Here is a 17,173-nt window from a genome sequence, read left to right as displayed (position 1 = left end):
GCACCCCTCGGCGCCGCGGGCGTAAGGGGTGGGGCGGCCGTCGCTTGCGCGCCCTGACGCGGGGTTTATACTGAAAATTAGTTACCAATAGGACAAAAAATAGCCAATAGAATTATTTGTAGGGTCTTTGGATTCCTAATTAAACTGCAAATTGTTTGCTAGTTACAGTGTGCTTTACATATATTTTAGCAAACGCTTCTTCGGTTGTGGCGTGTTTTGTGGGAGGCCACAGGCATCAGCCCGGGACGTGTCAGAGAGTTCACAGGCTTTGGTTCACAATCAGTGAGTCTGGATTCTTGTCTGGTGACATTGCTCCCTTACCTCTGGGAAGCCTGACCCCTTTCTGAGTCCTGACTTCTGTTGTCTGTTAAAGGGCCCTCTCCTCTGCAAAGCACGGTGGGAACTATGGATAACACAGATCAGAGAGAGGGTTGTTGTCATAGCTCCTAATCTGGGAAGATAAATGTAACTACCCTGGATTTAAAATTGCTTGAAATAGCATATCCATTTACCTGCTTTTGAAAAGATGAGAGGAACAATGAAAAAAGAAATTAATCCAAGCCCTTTTTCTTATTAAGGAAGAAGCTCTAAGTCAATAAATCATGTTATTTTGTTCTTGGAGTGTCCTTTGGAATAGAGATGTGTGGGCTTTTTGTTTTAACTAAGCTGAAAGTGACTGATCTTTCTTCTTTGTTATTTGGGAACTTTTAGGGAGAGATTTGGAGCAATTAGCTTGCATGAGATGTGCAGAACAGAATAAGAAAAACTACCCCTCTTGATGCTTTTCTAAGATTTCTGCAGTGTTAAAATGTAGTAAACGTATGCATTGAACACACTTTTTCTGGAAACAACAGAAGTATGAACACTCGTTTCTTTATTACTGATTGAAAGCATATAATATTTTTCTCTATCTTTCAGGATCAAGCAGAACAGTTCTTTAAAAGTGGACATACAAATAACTGGGCAGTTTTGGTAAGTGTGGTCCAAGTTGTTTTCTTCCAGTAAAGTTGACACTTTTTCATCAGGAGCTGTAATTGCAACAGTCGCTCAAGGATTTTGTTTGTTTGAAAGAAATGGAAAGATAAAATGAATAAATGAGAAAATGTGCCTGCAAATTTATTACACTATGATAAATTGTCTTCTCAGTGTGACTGCATTTCAGGCACTCGGTACATCATGGCAGGATTCATAAAACAAAAGTTTGACAGCATTAAAACAGTTAAATTACTACAGTGCCTATTGAACAGAAATGGAATTCTGATATCAGAGAAGTATATCTCTCTGACCAGAAAGGTACAATTTATTTCTGATTTTTGTTCTTAGTCAATCCGTTAGCTTGTGATAACAGGCTTAGAATAAAATAAATCCAGGCAGAATAATGTTTAGATAAACTGTTCTTCTTCTATTTTTTTTCCTTTGCCATGAATCTTTTATTAGCTTTGAATCATGCTACACAATTGGTTCTTAATCACAGTTCAGGTCTTAATGACTAATTTGTTTCAGAACACTATTGTAATTACTCAGTAGCAGCTGTTTGTTTTCCAGATACTAAAATTGAGCAATATAAAAGGAAAGTTAACAGTAATTAATTGAATTAGAAGGAATAGTTTCTATAGTCTACAATATACAAACTCAATATTATTAAAACATAATTTTTAACACTATTTACGAACAGGTGCTTTTATTAGTACCCATGAAAACACACAAAGAAAGTGAAAAATTAGGTCCAAGGAGCTATACTTTCTGTTCGCACGGATTTTCTGCTGGTTATATTTTTTCAGTAGTTCATGGTTAAGGTTTGTAACAATTGCTACTGATTTTTTTTAACCAGTAAAATAGGAAAGTTTTCCTGCTATCGTACCCTTCAAGCCTGGGATTGTTCTGCAATCACCTCTTGTCGGTGGTAGAATTAATAAGCTGCAGGGTGAATATCTGTATTTAAAGCATAGATGCGTTTTCCACTGTGGTGTAAGGGAGACAGTGGAGGAAAGGGGCAGATGATAATACCTTGAAATGTCACAGCTAGATTGGCTGCAGTTAGTTTTCACAGCTTTAAATCTTGTTGAAAGGCAAATGTTCTCATGGACTGATTCCCATGGGCTTTTGTGAAACCCCTAACTGATGGGATAATCAAGACTCTAGGGGATCCTTTCAGGCTGAATTTTTATTATTATTAAAGATGCTACTCATTTCTTTTTATGAAAAGGCTGGAGAAAAAGATATAGTGTAACTTTAAGTAAAGATGCTTCTATTTAAATTAGAGCTGTACATTTAAAGCTGAAATTTTTTTTTAAAACTTCCCTAAAAGCTTGTTCCTGCTTCTGCTTTTTAGTGGTTTTAAAGCCACCTCCTGCAAAATGCTTCTTCCTTTGTCTGTTTGAAAGTCTGGTGAAAGTGAAGGAAATTGGTGTCCAAAAGGGAATTGCCATCCTTGTGCAGAACAAACAAAAAGTGGTGAACTTAAATTAAACACAAGGAAAGTGATAAGGTGACAAAGAAACTACAGCAGATTGCTTCTGAGGTTTTTTTGGAATCTCATTGGTTTAAGATTTTTGAGGACAGATTAAATAGTAACTGATTTGGGGAATATTTGAAGTATGGGAATGGCTCATCCCCAACCCTTTGCCTGTTAGAACAGTAGAACCTGAACTCCTTTGGGATTTTTTGAGAATTTGTATTCAGAATTTAGTTAGAGCTCAGTTAGCTCTTACTTTATTATATTTGACTCCTTAAATGCAAATGTCCTCAGTGTATTTTCCCTTGTGTGTGGCTTCTGCATCAATTCACTTATGCCTTTGTGCAAGAATGCTCCCAGAATGGGTTTGCTGTTGAGATGAGAACTCTTCCTTTGATTTTTATTCCATTTGATATGGAGAAAGCAAATGAAAAAATTTAGCTTATCCACTTACTATTGCTGAACTAGTCCCAGAAGTGCCACTTTCTTTACTTGAGTTTTATGACAATCTTTTTAATGAGTCAGGATGTTAAGACATTTTTAAAAAAACTTTTACTTTCAGCATTTGTTGCATGGCTACAACAAAGATTTATATAGCTTATATCATGAGTTTCTTGGTATTGCTATGTTCTTTCTGATTTGGTTTGTTGATATTTCTGTAATCGTGGTTTTCTGATGCGATGCTCCGGGTCAATTCATATCTTTCACATTTTGTAATATGCTTTTTTTTCCCCCTCTCCTTAAAAATTCAAGGTGTGTACATCTCGGTTCTGGTTTAATTATCGTCATGTGGCAAATACTCTTTCAGTATACAGAAGTGTCATATTCCTGATAGGTGAGAGAATCTTGGTGAATACAATTCCTTGCAAATGTGCTATTAAAGTTCTTCTGTTGCCTGAAGCAGTATAAAAATACCTTTCTCTTCCCAGTTTAACTGGATAAAAGTAATTTGGCCAATAAAATGTACCACTTAGTGAATTGGTGAAACCGTAATGTGAAAACTGATGAATACCTTCAGCAATGACAATACTGCTCAGAGATAAGGCTTTTGCTGTACTTGAATTTCCTTTCAGTGTGGGTATGTTAGCAACCCTGACTGTACTAAAACTAGACTTCCACACCTGCAACTACACTGAGAGTCTGTAAAGTAAAAACTCTGAACAAAGCAGCTCCTGCATATTGAAAGTAGCCTTGGAAAATACATTTTGCATGTTTTTTGACAAACCGGAAGCTTTGACCATCAAATTGTCCTTCTCTAGTGATAGCACAGTCATTAAAATAGTATCCCTTCTTCAACAGCAGGATTAGGAAGGTGAACAAACTGTTCCGAAGTGTCTTTTAGTTGTGTTCATATTGGAAGTTCTGGGATATTGGCACAGTTCCTTCCATCTGTTTTGGAATGTAGTTTACTTGTACCAGAACTGTGGAAGCAAATTTTAGGCACCAAAATTCAGTGAATAATAGGCTATATGTATTATAGATGCCTAAGGAAATCCTGGTGATCCTGGCTTTAATGTTTAGAGGACTGTCAGTTTTCCCAGCATGTCTGCAGCATACAGAACTTTCCTTTGTAAGCATTGTTTGGGAGGACACAGAGATCACAGTCCAGGAGAAAGTATATCCAAGGAAAGAACTGCCTTCAACTAGTTCCAGGCATCTCTGGTACGTTCTTCCTAGTGCTAGCAGCCTCCAGTGACTAGTTGTTATTTTGTATTTTGACCCAAACCTGATCCTGCCAGGTGAAATATAGATGTTTGGCTGCATGCAATTTGGAATAGCTTTATAATGTGCTGTTGTTTTGTGGTTTGGGTTTGGTTTTTTTTTTACTTGGTACTATGAAATGCTATGTTGATGATTTTTTTTTTCTTGGTCCTATGAAGATGAAATGTCTGGTGTCAGCCTGCTTGTGATCTTCAGGAAAATCCCATTAACACAGATAATCATACAGTAGTGTGTCAGATGTAGTATCATGGATTAAGAAATGTTCAGGAGCTCCTCAAATCTAATTAAAAATTGTCATAATGTTTTTAATCGATCTGCCTGAGAGGGTGCAAACGGGCTGGGATTTCTTCTGTGGAGCTGCATGAAGTGATTTAGTGCCCTATAAACATCTACAGATTATTTTTTTATGAAGAGTTCTGCCAGCCTAGGTCCAGGCAAGTCTGTATTGTAAAGTTGTTAATGTCAACTGCTCTCGTGCCTATCTTTGGGCTAACTTAATCCTGTAGATAAATAACAGCTAGTTGCATTTCCGTGTGTGGCATCTTTGTAATAGTGAGGATGTACATAAGGTTTAACTAAGCAAAGTTTCACTTAATATTAATTCCAGGAATCTTCTTGATGTTATAAGATGTTGTTGTAGTCATGGGACAGTGTTGTTGTAATTTCTGTTTGACTGTTACATGAAAACAGAATGGCTGACATGTTTTTGTCTTGTTTTCCATAGTCACATTGTCCTGATGCTAGCAGATGATATGGCATGTAATCCCAGAAATCCCAAACCAGCTACTGTGTTTAGTCATAAAAACATGGAGCTAAATGTCTACGGAGATGATGTGGAAGTGGATTACAGAGGCTATGAGGTGACTGTGCTTTAAAATCAAAGACCCAGTGATTTAATTAGTGTTGATTTAAAGATTTATACAGTATCTCTAAGTCTGAGGAAACCTTTCTATTCACGTTACTGGCTTTGGGCTGGGCTTTTATTATCACCTGATAGGATTAAAACACACACCCTCCCTGCTTTGATACTTGATTTTGTGTTTGAAATTCATTAGCAACATGTTGTGTATTGGCTGCTGTAAATAATGGAATCTCCACAGTTAAAAGAATATACGGAACTCCTTGTTTGTGTTGCTGAAATTGCTCTTCTGTGGAAATGGCTGGACAGTGTCTCATCATGCAAACACTTAGCACCACTGTGAAACGTCTGGTGTGCTAAGGGTTTATTCGGGAGACTTACCTAAATTTCTAATCTTAAGTGGATGCTTTTGTCAAAATAAAAGCCATAACCTAATCATTACTGTAAAGTAATCAATCTGTGGAAATCTACATTCTATCACCTTTTTATTTTTGTGTGTACATTCCTTCAAACAGATAGTGTCTTTACCAGCTGATCTTAAATTGAACACCAATTGCATGGTTTAATAATGCTATATAATAAACCTGTAAAAGTTTATAGGAGCTTATCTAAGTATATAGTAGGAGTTTTATTTCTCTGAAGCTGAAGATACAACACGGAAATGGAGAAATGTTCTTTTTATCATGTTTTTTCCTGAGTATGGATTTGTTCCTCGTCTTTGAGCTGTGTATGTCTACATGAAGAAGTTGTGTTTTATAGGATGTTTTATGATCCCCATCCAGATGGGTCTTACCTGGTCAATGAGAGACTTATGTAACTAAAATTGAGCTTGTGTTTCCTTTCCTGGCTTGCAGAGGGAATTTAAACTTTTATTTATCCATGGTAACCCACACTAATGTTGGAGCATTTTGTGAGTATGTGAGCAGCTTTGGCAGACTAAAGCTATATGCTGACAGGTTTATAGATGAATGAAAATGTATTTAGAAATTACAGTGGTAGTAGACATTGGATATAATAAAGCAACAGGCTGATAGTAGCAGGATAAAGTAAAAGGTACCATGTGATTATGAACCTGCAGTAAAACCTTAAACAAAAAATGACTGTTTATGCAGTTATCACCATGCAGTATTACATCTGGTTAGAGGCACTGCATATTTTAGTGTTCCATTATTTAATTTATGTAACCCAGCCTAGAGTTGTTAACATTTTTCTCTTTAGAAAATTACTTTATGCTTCTATTCTTAGGTTACTGTTGAAAATTTCTTGCGTGTATTAACAGGAAGAATCCCACCAAGCACACCACGATCTAAGCGTCTTCTTTCTGATGACAGAAGCAATATTCTGATATATATGACAGGTAATTATAGGTTTCTGTATGCAATTTATTGATGTGTGTTGGATCAGTTGGATGGGCCTGTTTGAAAGCATGAAATCACATCAGGAGCCCAAACAAACAAATGGATCAGCAAAAGGGTTTTTTTCTTTTTTTAGTATGTCATACTAATTAAGAACAAAACCTGTAAGACAATACAGAGCACTTATAGTTCCCAGTTTAAATGATGTATTTGTACCGTTCTTACTATACTAATATTTTCTTTTCCTGGAGTCTGTTTGGAGAAAGAGAATTGTGTTTGCATTTTTGAAGAAAAATGATCTACCAGGCTGAATATCTTCCTTTAACCTACATACTTGCCTAACTTCTGATTTTTCTGTCAGGCCATGGTGGAAATGGTTTCCTAAAATTTCAAGATTCTGAAGAAATCACAAATGTTGAACTTGCTGATGCCTTTGAACAAATGTGGCAGAAAAGAAGGTAAGAAAAAAAGCGTTATTTAGAAGATAAATACTGTATTTTGTGAACATGCCTGAAGTCTTACCAGTAGGCCTTGCTTGCTTTCAGCAGTGATACTATCTGTTGTCCACAAAATTTCGTGGAAGTTTGCATTCAGAAAGAAGAATTTTAATTTTTTGTTTCCAGCTTCCCGCAGTAACAGCTGCTCAAATGTATTGCTTTGACTAAACTTGCATTTTACAATCACTCTGAACTATTCTGTTCCTTAGGTTTTTAGCAGCTTTCCTGGGAACTTAAAAGCAAAGTATGTACATGTTGTTTCACTTTACAGAGAGATGGGTAAAGCAGATGTTCTATTTCTTTCAGGTACAATGAATTGTTGTTTATTATAGATACGTGTCAAGGAGCATCCATGTATGAACGCTTTTATTCACCTAATATAATGGCCTTGGCTAGCAGCCAAATTGGAGAAGATTCTTTATCAGTAAGTAGATTTTTGTGATCCTGAAGACAATTTTCAGAATGCCTGAGTTAAAAGCAGGGATCCTATTGACTTTCAACTAAAAATTTCCCTTCTAACTGCTGAATAGGTAAGGTATTTCGTTACAAAGTGTGGACTTGACAAAACTTGTAAGAGCACAGTCCCAAAGGACCAGGGACAATGGATTTCTGTGCTTGCTGGCCAATGTATGCATTGCCTAGAATAGGAAGAAATTTTGTGTGAAGATTACTGAGAGGTATGTGTGGGATGTAGTCAGTCTAGGACTTCTTACACTTGATATACAAAAAAAAATACCCTCTACCTCTCACCCTCTATAATTTTATCCCAGTTGAATAGAAGGAGTGTTGGGAGAGAGATCCTAGCCAGACCAAAACCAGCAGGTCAGGATTACCTGGACCCACGCAGCGTTGTAAAATAAGCTATCTATCCCAACCCTGTTTTCCAAGACCTAAGAAGCTTGGGAAGCCTACTAGTCTGTACTGGACCATTAAGAAGGTTCCCTGCTTTTTGGCATACATGGAGATCACCAGGATGTAGTCTAGAAAAATGAAGGTAGACCGTATTATTCAGTTTGTCAACAATATGCTGCTTAATGACTATCTATTTTCTTTGTGTAATTTGCCTAAGAACAAAACCCCCTTATGCTTAACTTTTTAACATGCTATTACACTCTGTTTCCTCTCCTAAATACAGAGTTCTCTCCTGCAAATGCCCAATAACTGTTGTGTGTTATTTTTAAGCATCAACCCGATCTTGGGATTGGCGTTCATCTTATGGACAGATACACGTTCTATGTGCTAGAGTTCTTGGAAGAAATTCATCCAGCCAGTCAGACAAATATGAATGACCTAGTAAGTAGAATATTCAACGCTCGTGAATATGCTAATGACTTTAACAGTTTCAAAATTAATTTATTTTGTCTGTAGGGTCCTCTAAATGCTTTTTGTTCTCCTGCTGTTTCTCTCGGAAGCATCTTTGTGGGGAGGGCTTTTTTGGCATTATTAAGTGTAGTTGTAGTGTAACACTTTAAGGATTGCACTCAGTGTGAAAGTGGTTTGCTGTCTACAGAAAAAATTAAGCAGAATTAGCTGGAGATTTTTTTATTCATTGAAAAATGAATAAAGTGTTAATTAAATATTCATTTCCATAGAATGAAGTATTTGCATGGGAAAAATGATGGTAGGAAATGTCTAAAATGAGTTTAGTGGATAGCAGACACTTTGCAGATGTGGAAAGGTTGATAATGTTTTGCAAAGGTGATTGAACATTTAAAATTCTAACCATGCATTCACAAATGCCTGCAGAGACTAATTTCTCTGTATTTCTGCAGAGATTCCAGAGCAAGATGTGTCCAAATCAATCAGTGTTGAGAGTTAATCATATCTTAGGTAAATATTAATTTTAGTTCTCAGGTATGAGGCATAAGGAAAAAAAAATGAACCAGATAACCTGTAATAAAATTTATGAAAATGCTTCTATAACAGATGTATATGCTGGTGAGGTGACATAAAAAGTAACCATATTTTATTTACTCTATTAACCCTTGTACCTGTTCTGATACTAGTTTCATTGAAGTAATATGTGATGCTGTGGTGCCTTGTAGCTGTAAATCCTGTGTCAGTGATCTAAGAGCCACACTTAACAGCACACATTGTCTTTGATTCATTTCTGTAAAATGAGCAGCTGCTCAAAAGTTTTATGCCACCCCCTGTCTACAGAGGATGGTGTTAGCCTGGCTGCTACATGTGTAGTAGAATTCACTCTAAACAGCCCACACTTCACAGATTTTATGTTGATACAGAATTGATTCAGTGACTAAGATTCAAGATTCTTTTACTACTATGGGAATTAAATTCTGTCCTATAATTTAATACCTTCTGATCATGGGATACAGTTAACTTCAAAATAAATCTTGTTGAAGAATATACAAGTTCTTTATTAAGTATCTTCTACCCGTTTCATTCAAACAGTGCTTTAGAACTCTATTCTGTAAACCACAAAATGAATTGATATTAAAAAAAAATCATAAATAATAAACAGTGGTTTCTACTGTATAAGACAATATTTGGGAAGCAGTATAACTGGTCTAGCCAGCTAGATACTAATCCAGTTGTTGTGAAAAGTATAGGAAACTTTTAGCTGGCCAAGTATTTTACCTTTTGAGCTCTTTGGAAAAGATACCTAAATGTTCTCCCCTTTGTTTTTGCTTATATGCCAAATACTTGGGAAGAGCTGTGGGAAGCCATCCTGTATTAGTAAATTCATTACATACCGCAAGTCATCTTTTCGTATGTCAGTCTGCTGCTTGTTGCTCTGGGAAGGGAAGAGGATGGACCCAAATATATCATGATTTGTGATGATCATGTAGCGAGTCATAATACACACGTATTTCAGCAAATGTGACCTCTTGATTCTGGGTCGATGTTTTTCAGGCCTTCATCTAAGGGTTCCAAAATGACATATGGTTTGTCCCTGGTAAGGGTATGAGCCCATTTATTTGCCAGCAGTTGCAGGGGATGCTTTGGCACTGGCATGTGCTGCTAGTGTTCTGCTGGTTTAAGAACAAAGACCTGCTGCTTATCTGATTTTTTTTTTTTTTTAAATTAATGATTTCCAAACTCAGGATAACATATTAAGTGGATTACTAACAAGCTTTAAGATTATTAGCTAGTGTTTAGTTTTCTCATCTTCTGATATGTCAAATGTTTGCTCTTTTAGAAATACTGTGTATTTGTTACACTGCTTCTATCATACCAGCTCTTTACTTATCTCCAACCAATCTTAAAACAGCTTCTCTTCACATCCACCCAAGATTTGGATATTTTTTGAATGAGGCATTTTTTTTCATAATCCATTCCACCTACTCCCCACCTGCTCCATCTGTGTTGCTAAGGGATAGCATAAAGCTGTGCAAATGACTGACTTTTGGTTTGATCACAATTCCAAAAAAGTAAAGACTGAATTGAAATGTCACACTTCAGAACTTTTAAAGTAAGATTCAAATAAATTTCTAAATGAGATCTTATTTGTTATAAAATAGCTAAAAATGTTGTTAAGAAAAGTCAAGACAACAAAGTTCCCATTCTGGGGAATTGTTTCGCTTTATTTGAATAGTATCTTTTTTAACAAAATAAATTGGAAAAATTGACATGAACAAATGTGTTTCATTTAGCCTGTGTTTGCCTTTTTTTGTCTGAAGACCTCCGTTACATGTGTTAGTCTGCTGTGGTCTAATTGCTTTGCAGTCTCTTCTCACACTGGTGCTGGGGAGGTAGATTTTTAATACTGAATTTGTCTTCCCAGTGCCATTGCACATTCTTGTTCAAGACTCATCTCAACAACTTATGGTAGTAAATTGTTGTGGGACAGGCTAGGAATAGTTGGGTGCAGTATCAGTTTCCCACTTTGTGCTGTTGGCAGTTGTTTTGGGACATTTACACTCTCCTCAGAGGTTGGAAGAGAGACTTAATGGTATAACTGTAGGATAGATTTATGCATCCAATAGGAGGATTAAAACAAATACTTAGCTTTTATAGCTTGCTTGAGAGACTTAGTTTTTATGCTTGTGCCCTTAGTTGGAGCAGAGTTGAAGAAAATTGCATTTTAGTGAAAATGAAACTTGAGAGGGTTTGTGTGCACCGACAAGTGGCTTTGTATGGGAAGCGTGATGCTGATGGGTCTAGTTAATTTTCACTTCACAGGGAGGCTAATGGAAAGATTTGATCTGCCCCTTTCTTTTCTTTAGCAGCTGTGTGATAGTCTGCCAACAAGAAAGTGGGGGATCAGTAAAGAGAGAGCTCAGTGGATACGTGTGCTTGTACGCTTCACTTGAGGTAAACAGAAAAGTGAGCTCGAGTCTCCCTGGACCAGCAGCCTAATGCCATGTGCTTACAGGCTTAGATGAAGAAGACAAGCTATGAAAGAGAAACTGTAATGGAGCAAAAGGGAGGAATGGGGAGATAGAATCTGTCCTGTATGAAGAAAAGCTAGGTACATTGTGTCCTCTCTGGGAGGTGTTTTAAATGTAGGGCTCTGGTTTCGTAAGAGAAGGAGCCACACAAGCCCATGCATTATGTGTCAGGCTGAGCACAGAATTTCTGCTAGGAAGTCTGGACTGAAACTCACAGGTTTTGTCAGTCATAATCTGGGATAATTGAGGTTGCATCTGCATTGAGCTAATTAGGACCTATGATTTTTGTCCTGAGAATGTAACTGAAGAGCTGAGCCATGAGGTAATTAGGTACATGAGGTCTAGATCCAGTGACTGATGGACCTGTTTGTAAAAGTCACTTGGAGAACTTAATCTTAAGAAAGATAAGCACCCATGTGGCGAGTGTCCTTCATAGTCCTGTACAGCAATCTGTTCTGTTAAATGTTCTATTTTGATGGAATATGCCGACTCGCATAACGCACACTGTTCCAAGGTGGTCTCTGGGCTGCCCGTGCATGGACAGCAGCATTTCATGGCACTTTAAGCTATGTAGCATTATTAATAAAAATAGACCAATTATTATTTATTCTATTACATTACATCATGTGCATTACAAGATCCCTCGACATAAACTGTCCTGAATGCATTGGTTTTGCCTTGGATATCAGCTGGGTACATAACAAGGTTGTTACTACATAGGCATGCTGTCTTGTCAGATATTCTAAATGCTACAACAAATCTGCCACTGTTATGTCTAATTATTTTCTGCAAATGCACCTTTATGCAAAATTGAGTCTGAAAACAGTTTGTTAGTGCTGTTCTTGTCTTCCAGGTGTTGCAATGTGTGCTGGATGTAGTGGATCTGTTATGTAGACAAAATACATAGGTAAAACCAATAATTAGGTGTATAGCTAATTTGTAGGTTTTACAGGATGTCTCTGTGAGCTTAATGTGCATAAAACACCTTTGATATTTGAAGATCCTCATTCTGCATTGTTTTGCAGGCTATAAACTAGAAATAAGACTAGAAGAGGGTTTTGTTTTTCTTTTCAATCAAAAGTCTTGCTTCTTTATGAAGCCTTTACTATTAGCTACTTATCAAGGTTTGTTTAATCTTGCCTGCTTCCCTTTGATAAATAGGAAGAATTTATACCCACTTGTGCTTTTTGGAAGGTTATAGCAGCATTACTGCATCTGTATTCAGAAATGCATTTGTGCATTTTATCCATTAGATGTAATTGATGGTTGGCTTTCACAGAAGCATTTCTAAACTCAGATGGCGTAATTGTGAGGATAAAGGTTTGCTGCAGTGCGTAATCAAGATGTTTATGCCTTTTAATGCCTTTATTAAATAATTTTTTTCAGCTGTGGGGCTTGTGCTGAACTTTCAATGCAAGTTGTATATGGCATTTATCTTTCTTTTTGTAGTGATTTTATTTTGGAAGGTATATGTAGAGACTGTTGATGAATGAGGGACAGGATATGATTGTCCATCTTGGTTTCCAGTTTCAGGTCTGTCCAAAAAGTTTGTGTGTTTCCACGCCTGGGCACCGAACTGATCTCTTCCAGCGAGACCCGCAAAATGTTCTGATAACAGACTTCTTCGGCAGTGTGAGAAAGGTAGAAATTACAACGGAGACAATTTCTTTGGAGAGTGACTTAGCTCGTTTTGAAAGCAAGTAAGTAGTCATTATTTAGACTTGATGTGTGTAGCTCTGTGCCATAGAAAGAAAACAGTCGTATAACTGTCAAGGGAAGAAGAATTCTTGATTTCCTGTAGTTTCTTACAAGAAATCAGGGAGTCAGTATGGACCTGCTTCTGCTGATAAAGTTGGGGGTTTTCAGCTGAAAACTTTAAGATGCTCACCCTTTTATTCAGTCTTGAAAATAAACATTGCTGAAGAGCTGGGTGTGCATGTCAACAAGAAAAAATGCAGTCTAAAATTTTCTTCCTTCCTTAACATTTCTTTTTTAGTGGGCAGAAACATTTTGTTACTGTAAATTCCTGCTTGTAATACATTGTTCACTGCCTCAGGTAAGCTCTGAGTATAAGCCCTAAGTTAGTTGTTTCATAACAACTAGCATTTTAATAAATGCCTTGTTTCTGTTCTGTAAATTCTCTGGCTCTTGACATTAACTGTCCTGACAATTGTTGTTGCTGAGATGCAACGATTCATTTGAATAAAACTGCTCATGCAAGTTCATTGATGGAAGTTGTAACGGTGCTTCCATTACTTTGTGGATGAAGAAAGAATTATAAACTACTTTGTATTTTTGGTATTCTGTTGCCACCTATTGGGAACATGTAAAGGAAAATGTGCTTGTACTGTAGAGTTTATTTAGCCTTGTACTTCCATTTCTGTTGTGTGTTTTTTATGCTTCGTGATACTGTCCTCTAGGAGGGGGAAAAATGGATTGAAAGAGTCTGCTATACCAGGGATGAAATATTTTTCAACACACAAATTTATGTACATTATTGTCTGCCTTGTGTTTACTGTTGCTGTCCAATAACTTGTTCTTTGATTTGAGCAGTTTTATTAATTTTTAAGTAGTCAGGAGCGGTGTAGACTGGGTGTTAGGAAGTATTTCTTCACCAGAGGGGTGGTCAAACACTGGAACATGCTTCCTAGGGAGGTGGTCAATGCCCCAAGCTGGTCAGTATTTAAGATCCGTTTGGATGATTCCCTTAATAACATGAATTGGTCAGGCAGTTGGACTAGATGATTGTCATAGGTCCCTTACAAATGAAATAGTCTGAAGATAACAGTAACTCTGGTTCTCATCATTAAAAGTATCCTACACAGTTTAGTGTATTTTATTTTTATCTGTGTCATATATGCTGGTATTTACCATATATATCTTAACCTAATTTTGTGACTTTTTAGTTAGAATAGTATTTAGTGACACTAGACTCATTTTTTCTCTGAAGAAGTAAAAAGCTTTTGGCAAATAACAGACATCTTGCCAGTTAAAAGCCATGATGAAAAGTTACCTATGTGGGTTTCTAATTTGTGGACAATTAAAAGGAGAAACAGGTTTTGGATGACTTTACTGTTCTGAAACAAGAAATGACTGGTTGGGGTTTTCTACTTTTATTTTTGTGTTAGTTTGGTGCCAGTATATGAGGGTGGTGTGGGTATTTGACACACTACTGAATTGGACCCATGGAAGCGATGTGGAAAAATGGGCACTCATGCACAGAGAGGAATATTGCCCTTGAGAAATGTTCTGATACTTAACGAAAGCTGTATTATGTTATCTTGACAGTTCTGGTTAACTTATTCTGTGAAATTGGAAGGGATGGGAACGTGCTGGTTTAATAGGTAAATAATTCTCCTTTAGCTTGAGAGAGTCTTTGAGAATGTGTAAAAAAGTTATTCGTTGCACTATATTCAGATATAATTTTCAAAAAAGTACTTGAGTTCTCAGTTTCTTGTTACCACTTTGGAACAGTTCACAGAGAGTGTATTTTTAATCAAGAAGAAATGATGGACTTTGTAGTAAAGTGCTGGAAAATTGTAGCATAGCTGTAAGATAGTGATGCGGAGTGCTTAATAAATTCCTCAAACAGAATTCTGAGGTAATACCTCTTGGTATGACAGAGGTTGGTTTCGCTACAACAAATTTAAGAATTATAGCTTTAAGTAAATTCATTAATTTAAAATGTTAATGCTCTTTAAGAATGCAGTTTTGGAGGGTCTGCTCTGCAAGAACAGACCCTCTGGTTTTATTTGAAGAATATTATAAACATTACACATGCCTGTTTCTGAGGGTGTGAAGAAGTCAGGACGCTTCACAAATTATATGACCTTTGAATAGACACTACCCAGATAGTCCCAAATTAATATAGGAATGACCCCTGACTGAAAGAATGTGAGTGCATAATCTCCTCACAGTTAGTTAAACCATTCTGTGCCTTTTGGGAATGTGGTGGCTGTTGACACCCCAGATTGCACATGCCTGTTTCTGAGGGTGTGAAGAAGTCAGGACGCTTCACAAATTATATGACCTTTGAATAGACACTACCCAGATAGTCCCAAATTAATATAGGAATGACCCCTGACTGAAAGAATGTGAGTGCATAATCTCCTCACAGTTAGTTAAACCATTCTGTGCCTTTTGGGAATGTGGTGGCTGTTGACACCCCAGATTGCACTCTTTTATGTTTTTTTAAGATGGGGCTAGCACAGCCTCGTTTGTTCTTTTTGGTGTCATTGGGAGAGATCTAAACCAAGCTTATTAAAAACGAATAATCCTTCCAAATTAGTCATGAATAATCTTGTTCATGGCCAACACTGTTTTTAGAAGCCTTTGTGAAGAGGAAAAAAAGTCATGTAGAATTGAACCCATGCCCCACATGGGTTTGCAAGAAGTATTTATCAGGAAGTATCTGATAGATGATAAATATATACCACTAATATAAATTCTGATGTTTTACATTGGTTACTGAGTGTGCAGATCATTTGTATTCTGACAAAATATATGCAGAATCTTAAAGTCTTTTCCCTTTTTCTGTATTGCATTATTTGCAGACGTTTTATTTGTTTAATACTTGATATAATCCCTGGGCTTCATTCCTTTATGAATAATTTCCTCTTTATTTTATTCTTCCCTCCATGTTAGCTTGATACCTTTTTCCTTTTACACACTGGTGGCAGTAGAATGCTACAGAATATTAATGTTGCAGCGCCTAACCAGAAAATGAGATGCAGTCCTCAACTCTGGTAGTCCATGTTAGATCCGATGTGTTTGGTTTAAAGTTGTCATGTGCAGATAAGGGCATTAAAAAACAAACAAACAGAAGAGGTGAACCACTGATTATACAGATAATGGGTGAAGAAGGTGCTGTCACATAAGGCATGAGGGTGTATTGGGATCGTACTGCTGGCAGGCTGCTCGATTTTTCATCTAACCCACTGCTGTGATTTTTTTTTTTTGCCAGATCATTTCAACAGAAGTTTGTCCTTTTGTTACACAGTTGCTTAGCAATTATTTCGTAATACTGATCCACTCCCAAGCTCAGTGTGATCTATACCTGTGCAACCAGACCAGAACTGGCAGTTTCATGGAGGGCACAAACTGTGCCATTAGACAGTGAAGCCTTTGAAGTTTCCTTTTTCGCTTGGGCTGAGACTCTACAAAGAACAACTAGTAATTAACCAACAGAAGAGGCTTTCTTTCTATCCACATAATAGCAGGTGAATATTTGTAACAGCTTTAAAAAATAACAGCGGAGGATTCTGCTCTTCATTCACTTCTTGATTCTTGGGTTTCCATCTAAGCTATGTTCACTTCAACGGGCTTGTTCTGCTGCTGCCGCAGTAGTGACTGGGTTTGTAGCTGCCAGTTTTACCAGAAAACCTGACAGTTGAGGGATTCTGGGGCTTCAGGTCATTATATTTTTGTCTAAATCCCTATGAAAGAGCAGAAAGTAAACATTAAGAAGAAATCCTGCCTCTTTGGAGAAGGAGCCTTGCGCAGTTTAGTGCATCTAATAAATTAGGAGTATGTCTCTTAAACTTGGATTCTAACTTTACAGCCAGTTGGAACACTTCCTCCTTTTCAGCTCCTGTCATGAGGAAAAGATGTGTATCAGCAGAAAGTGTTGGTAAAAATTGGGATGAATATTTCTCTTGAGGGTAGTAAGAAGTGAATTAAAGACAGCATCATATAAAACCATCCTAGTTTCATTGCTCTTGAGAATTGGGCTTCATATTTAATACTTCTGTTAAGAATTGTGTTACTACTGGCACTGACCGTTTTCCTAAAAATGAATAATTGGCCACTTGTGTTAGGAAGGATGCTTGTGTAACAATAATTCTGAGGAATTGGTTCATTTGCAGTGTGCTAATACCTAGTGTTCTCTCAATATTTTCTGTGTGTGTGTGTTACTGTCTTTTTCTATGTCTTTC

The 17,173-nt window shown here is 37.0% G+C and overlaps 1 protein-coding gene across 1 annotated transcript; it reads left to right on the top strand.

Moving 5' to 3' along the window:
- Nucleotides 1–918: 918 nt before the first annotated feature.
- Nucleotides 919–12,944, top strand: PIGK (phosphatidylinositol glycan anchor biosynthesis, class K; the record flags this gene model as incomplete). Its single annotated transcript, XM_010160709.1, is given in 9 exon segments — nt 919–972; nt 3,209–3,275; nt 3,278–3,290; nt 4,902–5,037; nt 6,282–6,393; nt 6,753–6,849; nt 7,195–7,312; nt 8,071–8,181; nt 12,768–12,944. Coding segments are annotated over 9 exon segments (885 nt in total), but the record flags the coding sequence as incomplete, so codon positions are not given.
- Between the last annotated feature and the right edge of the window lie 4,229 nt (nt 12,945–17,173).

Source organism: Eurypyga helias, unplaced genomic scaffold (genome assembly GCF_000690775.1).
Source record: "Eurypyga helias isolate BGI_N326 unplaced genomic scaffold, ASM69077v1 scaffold17561, whole genome shotgun sequence".
Lineage (NCBI taxonomy): Eukaryota > Metazoa > Chordata > Aves > Eurypygiformes > Eurypygidae > Eurypyga > Eurypyga helias.
Note: the sequence above shows the minus strand (reverse complement) of the source record. Positions and strands in the feature narration are given on the sequence as shown.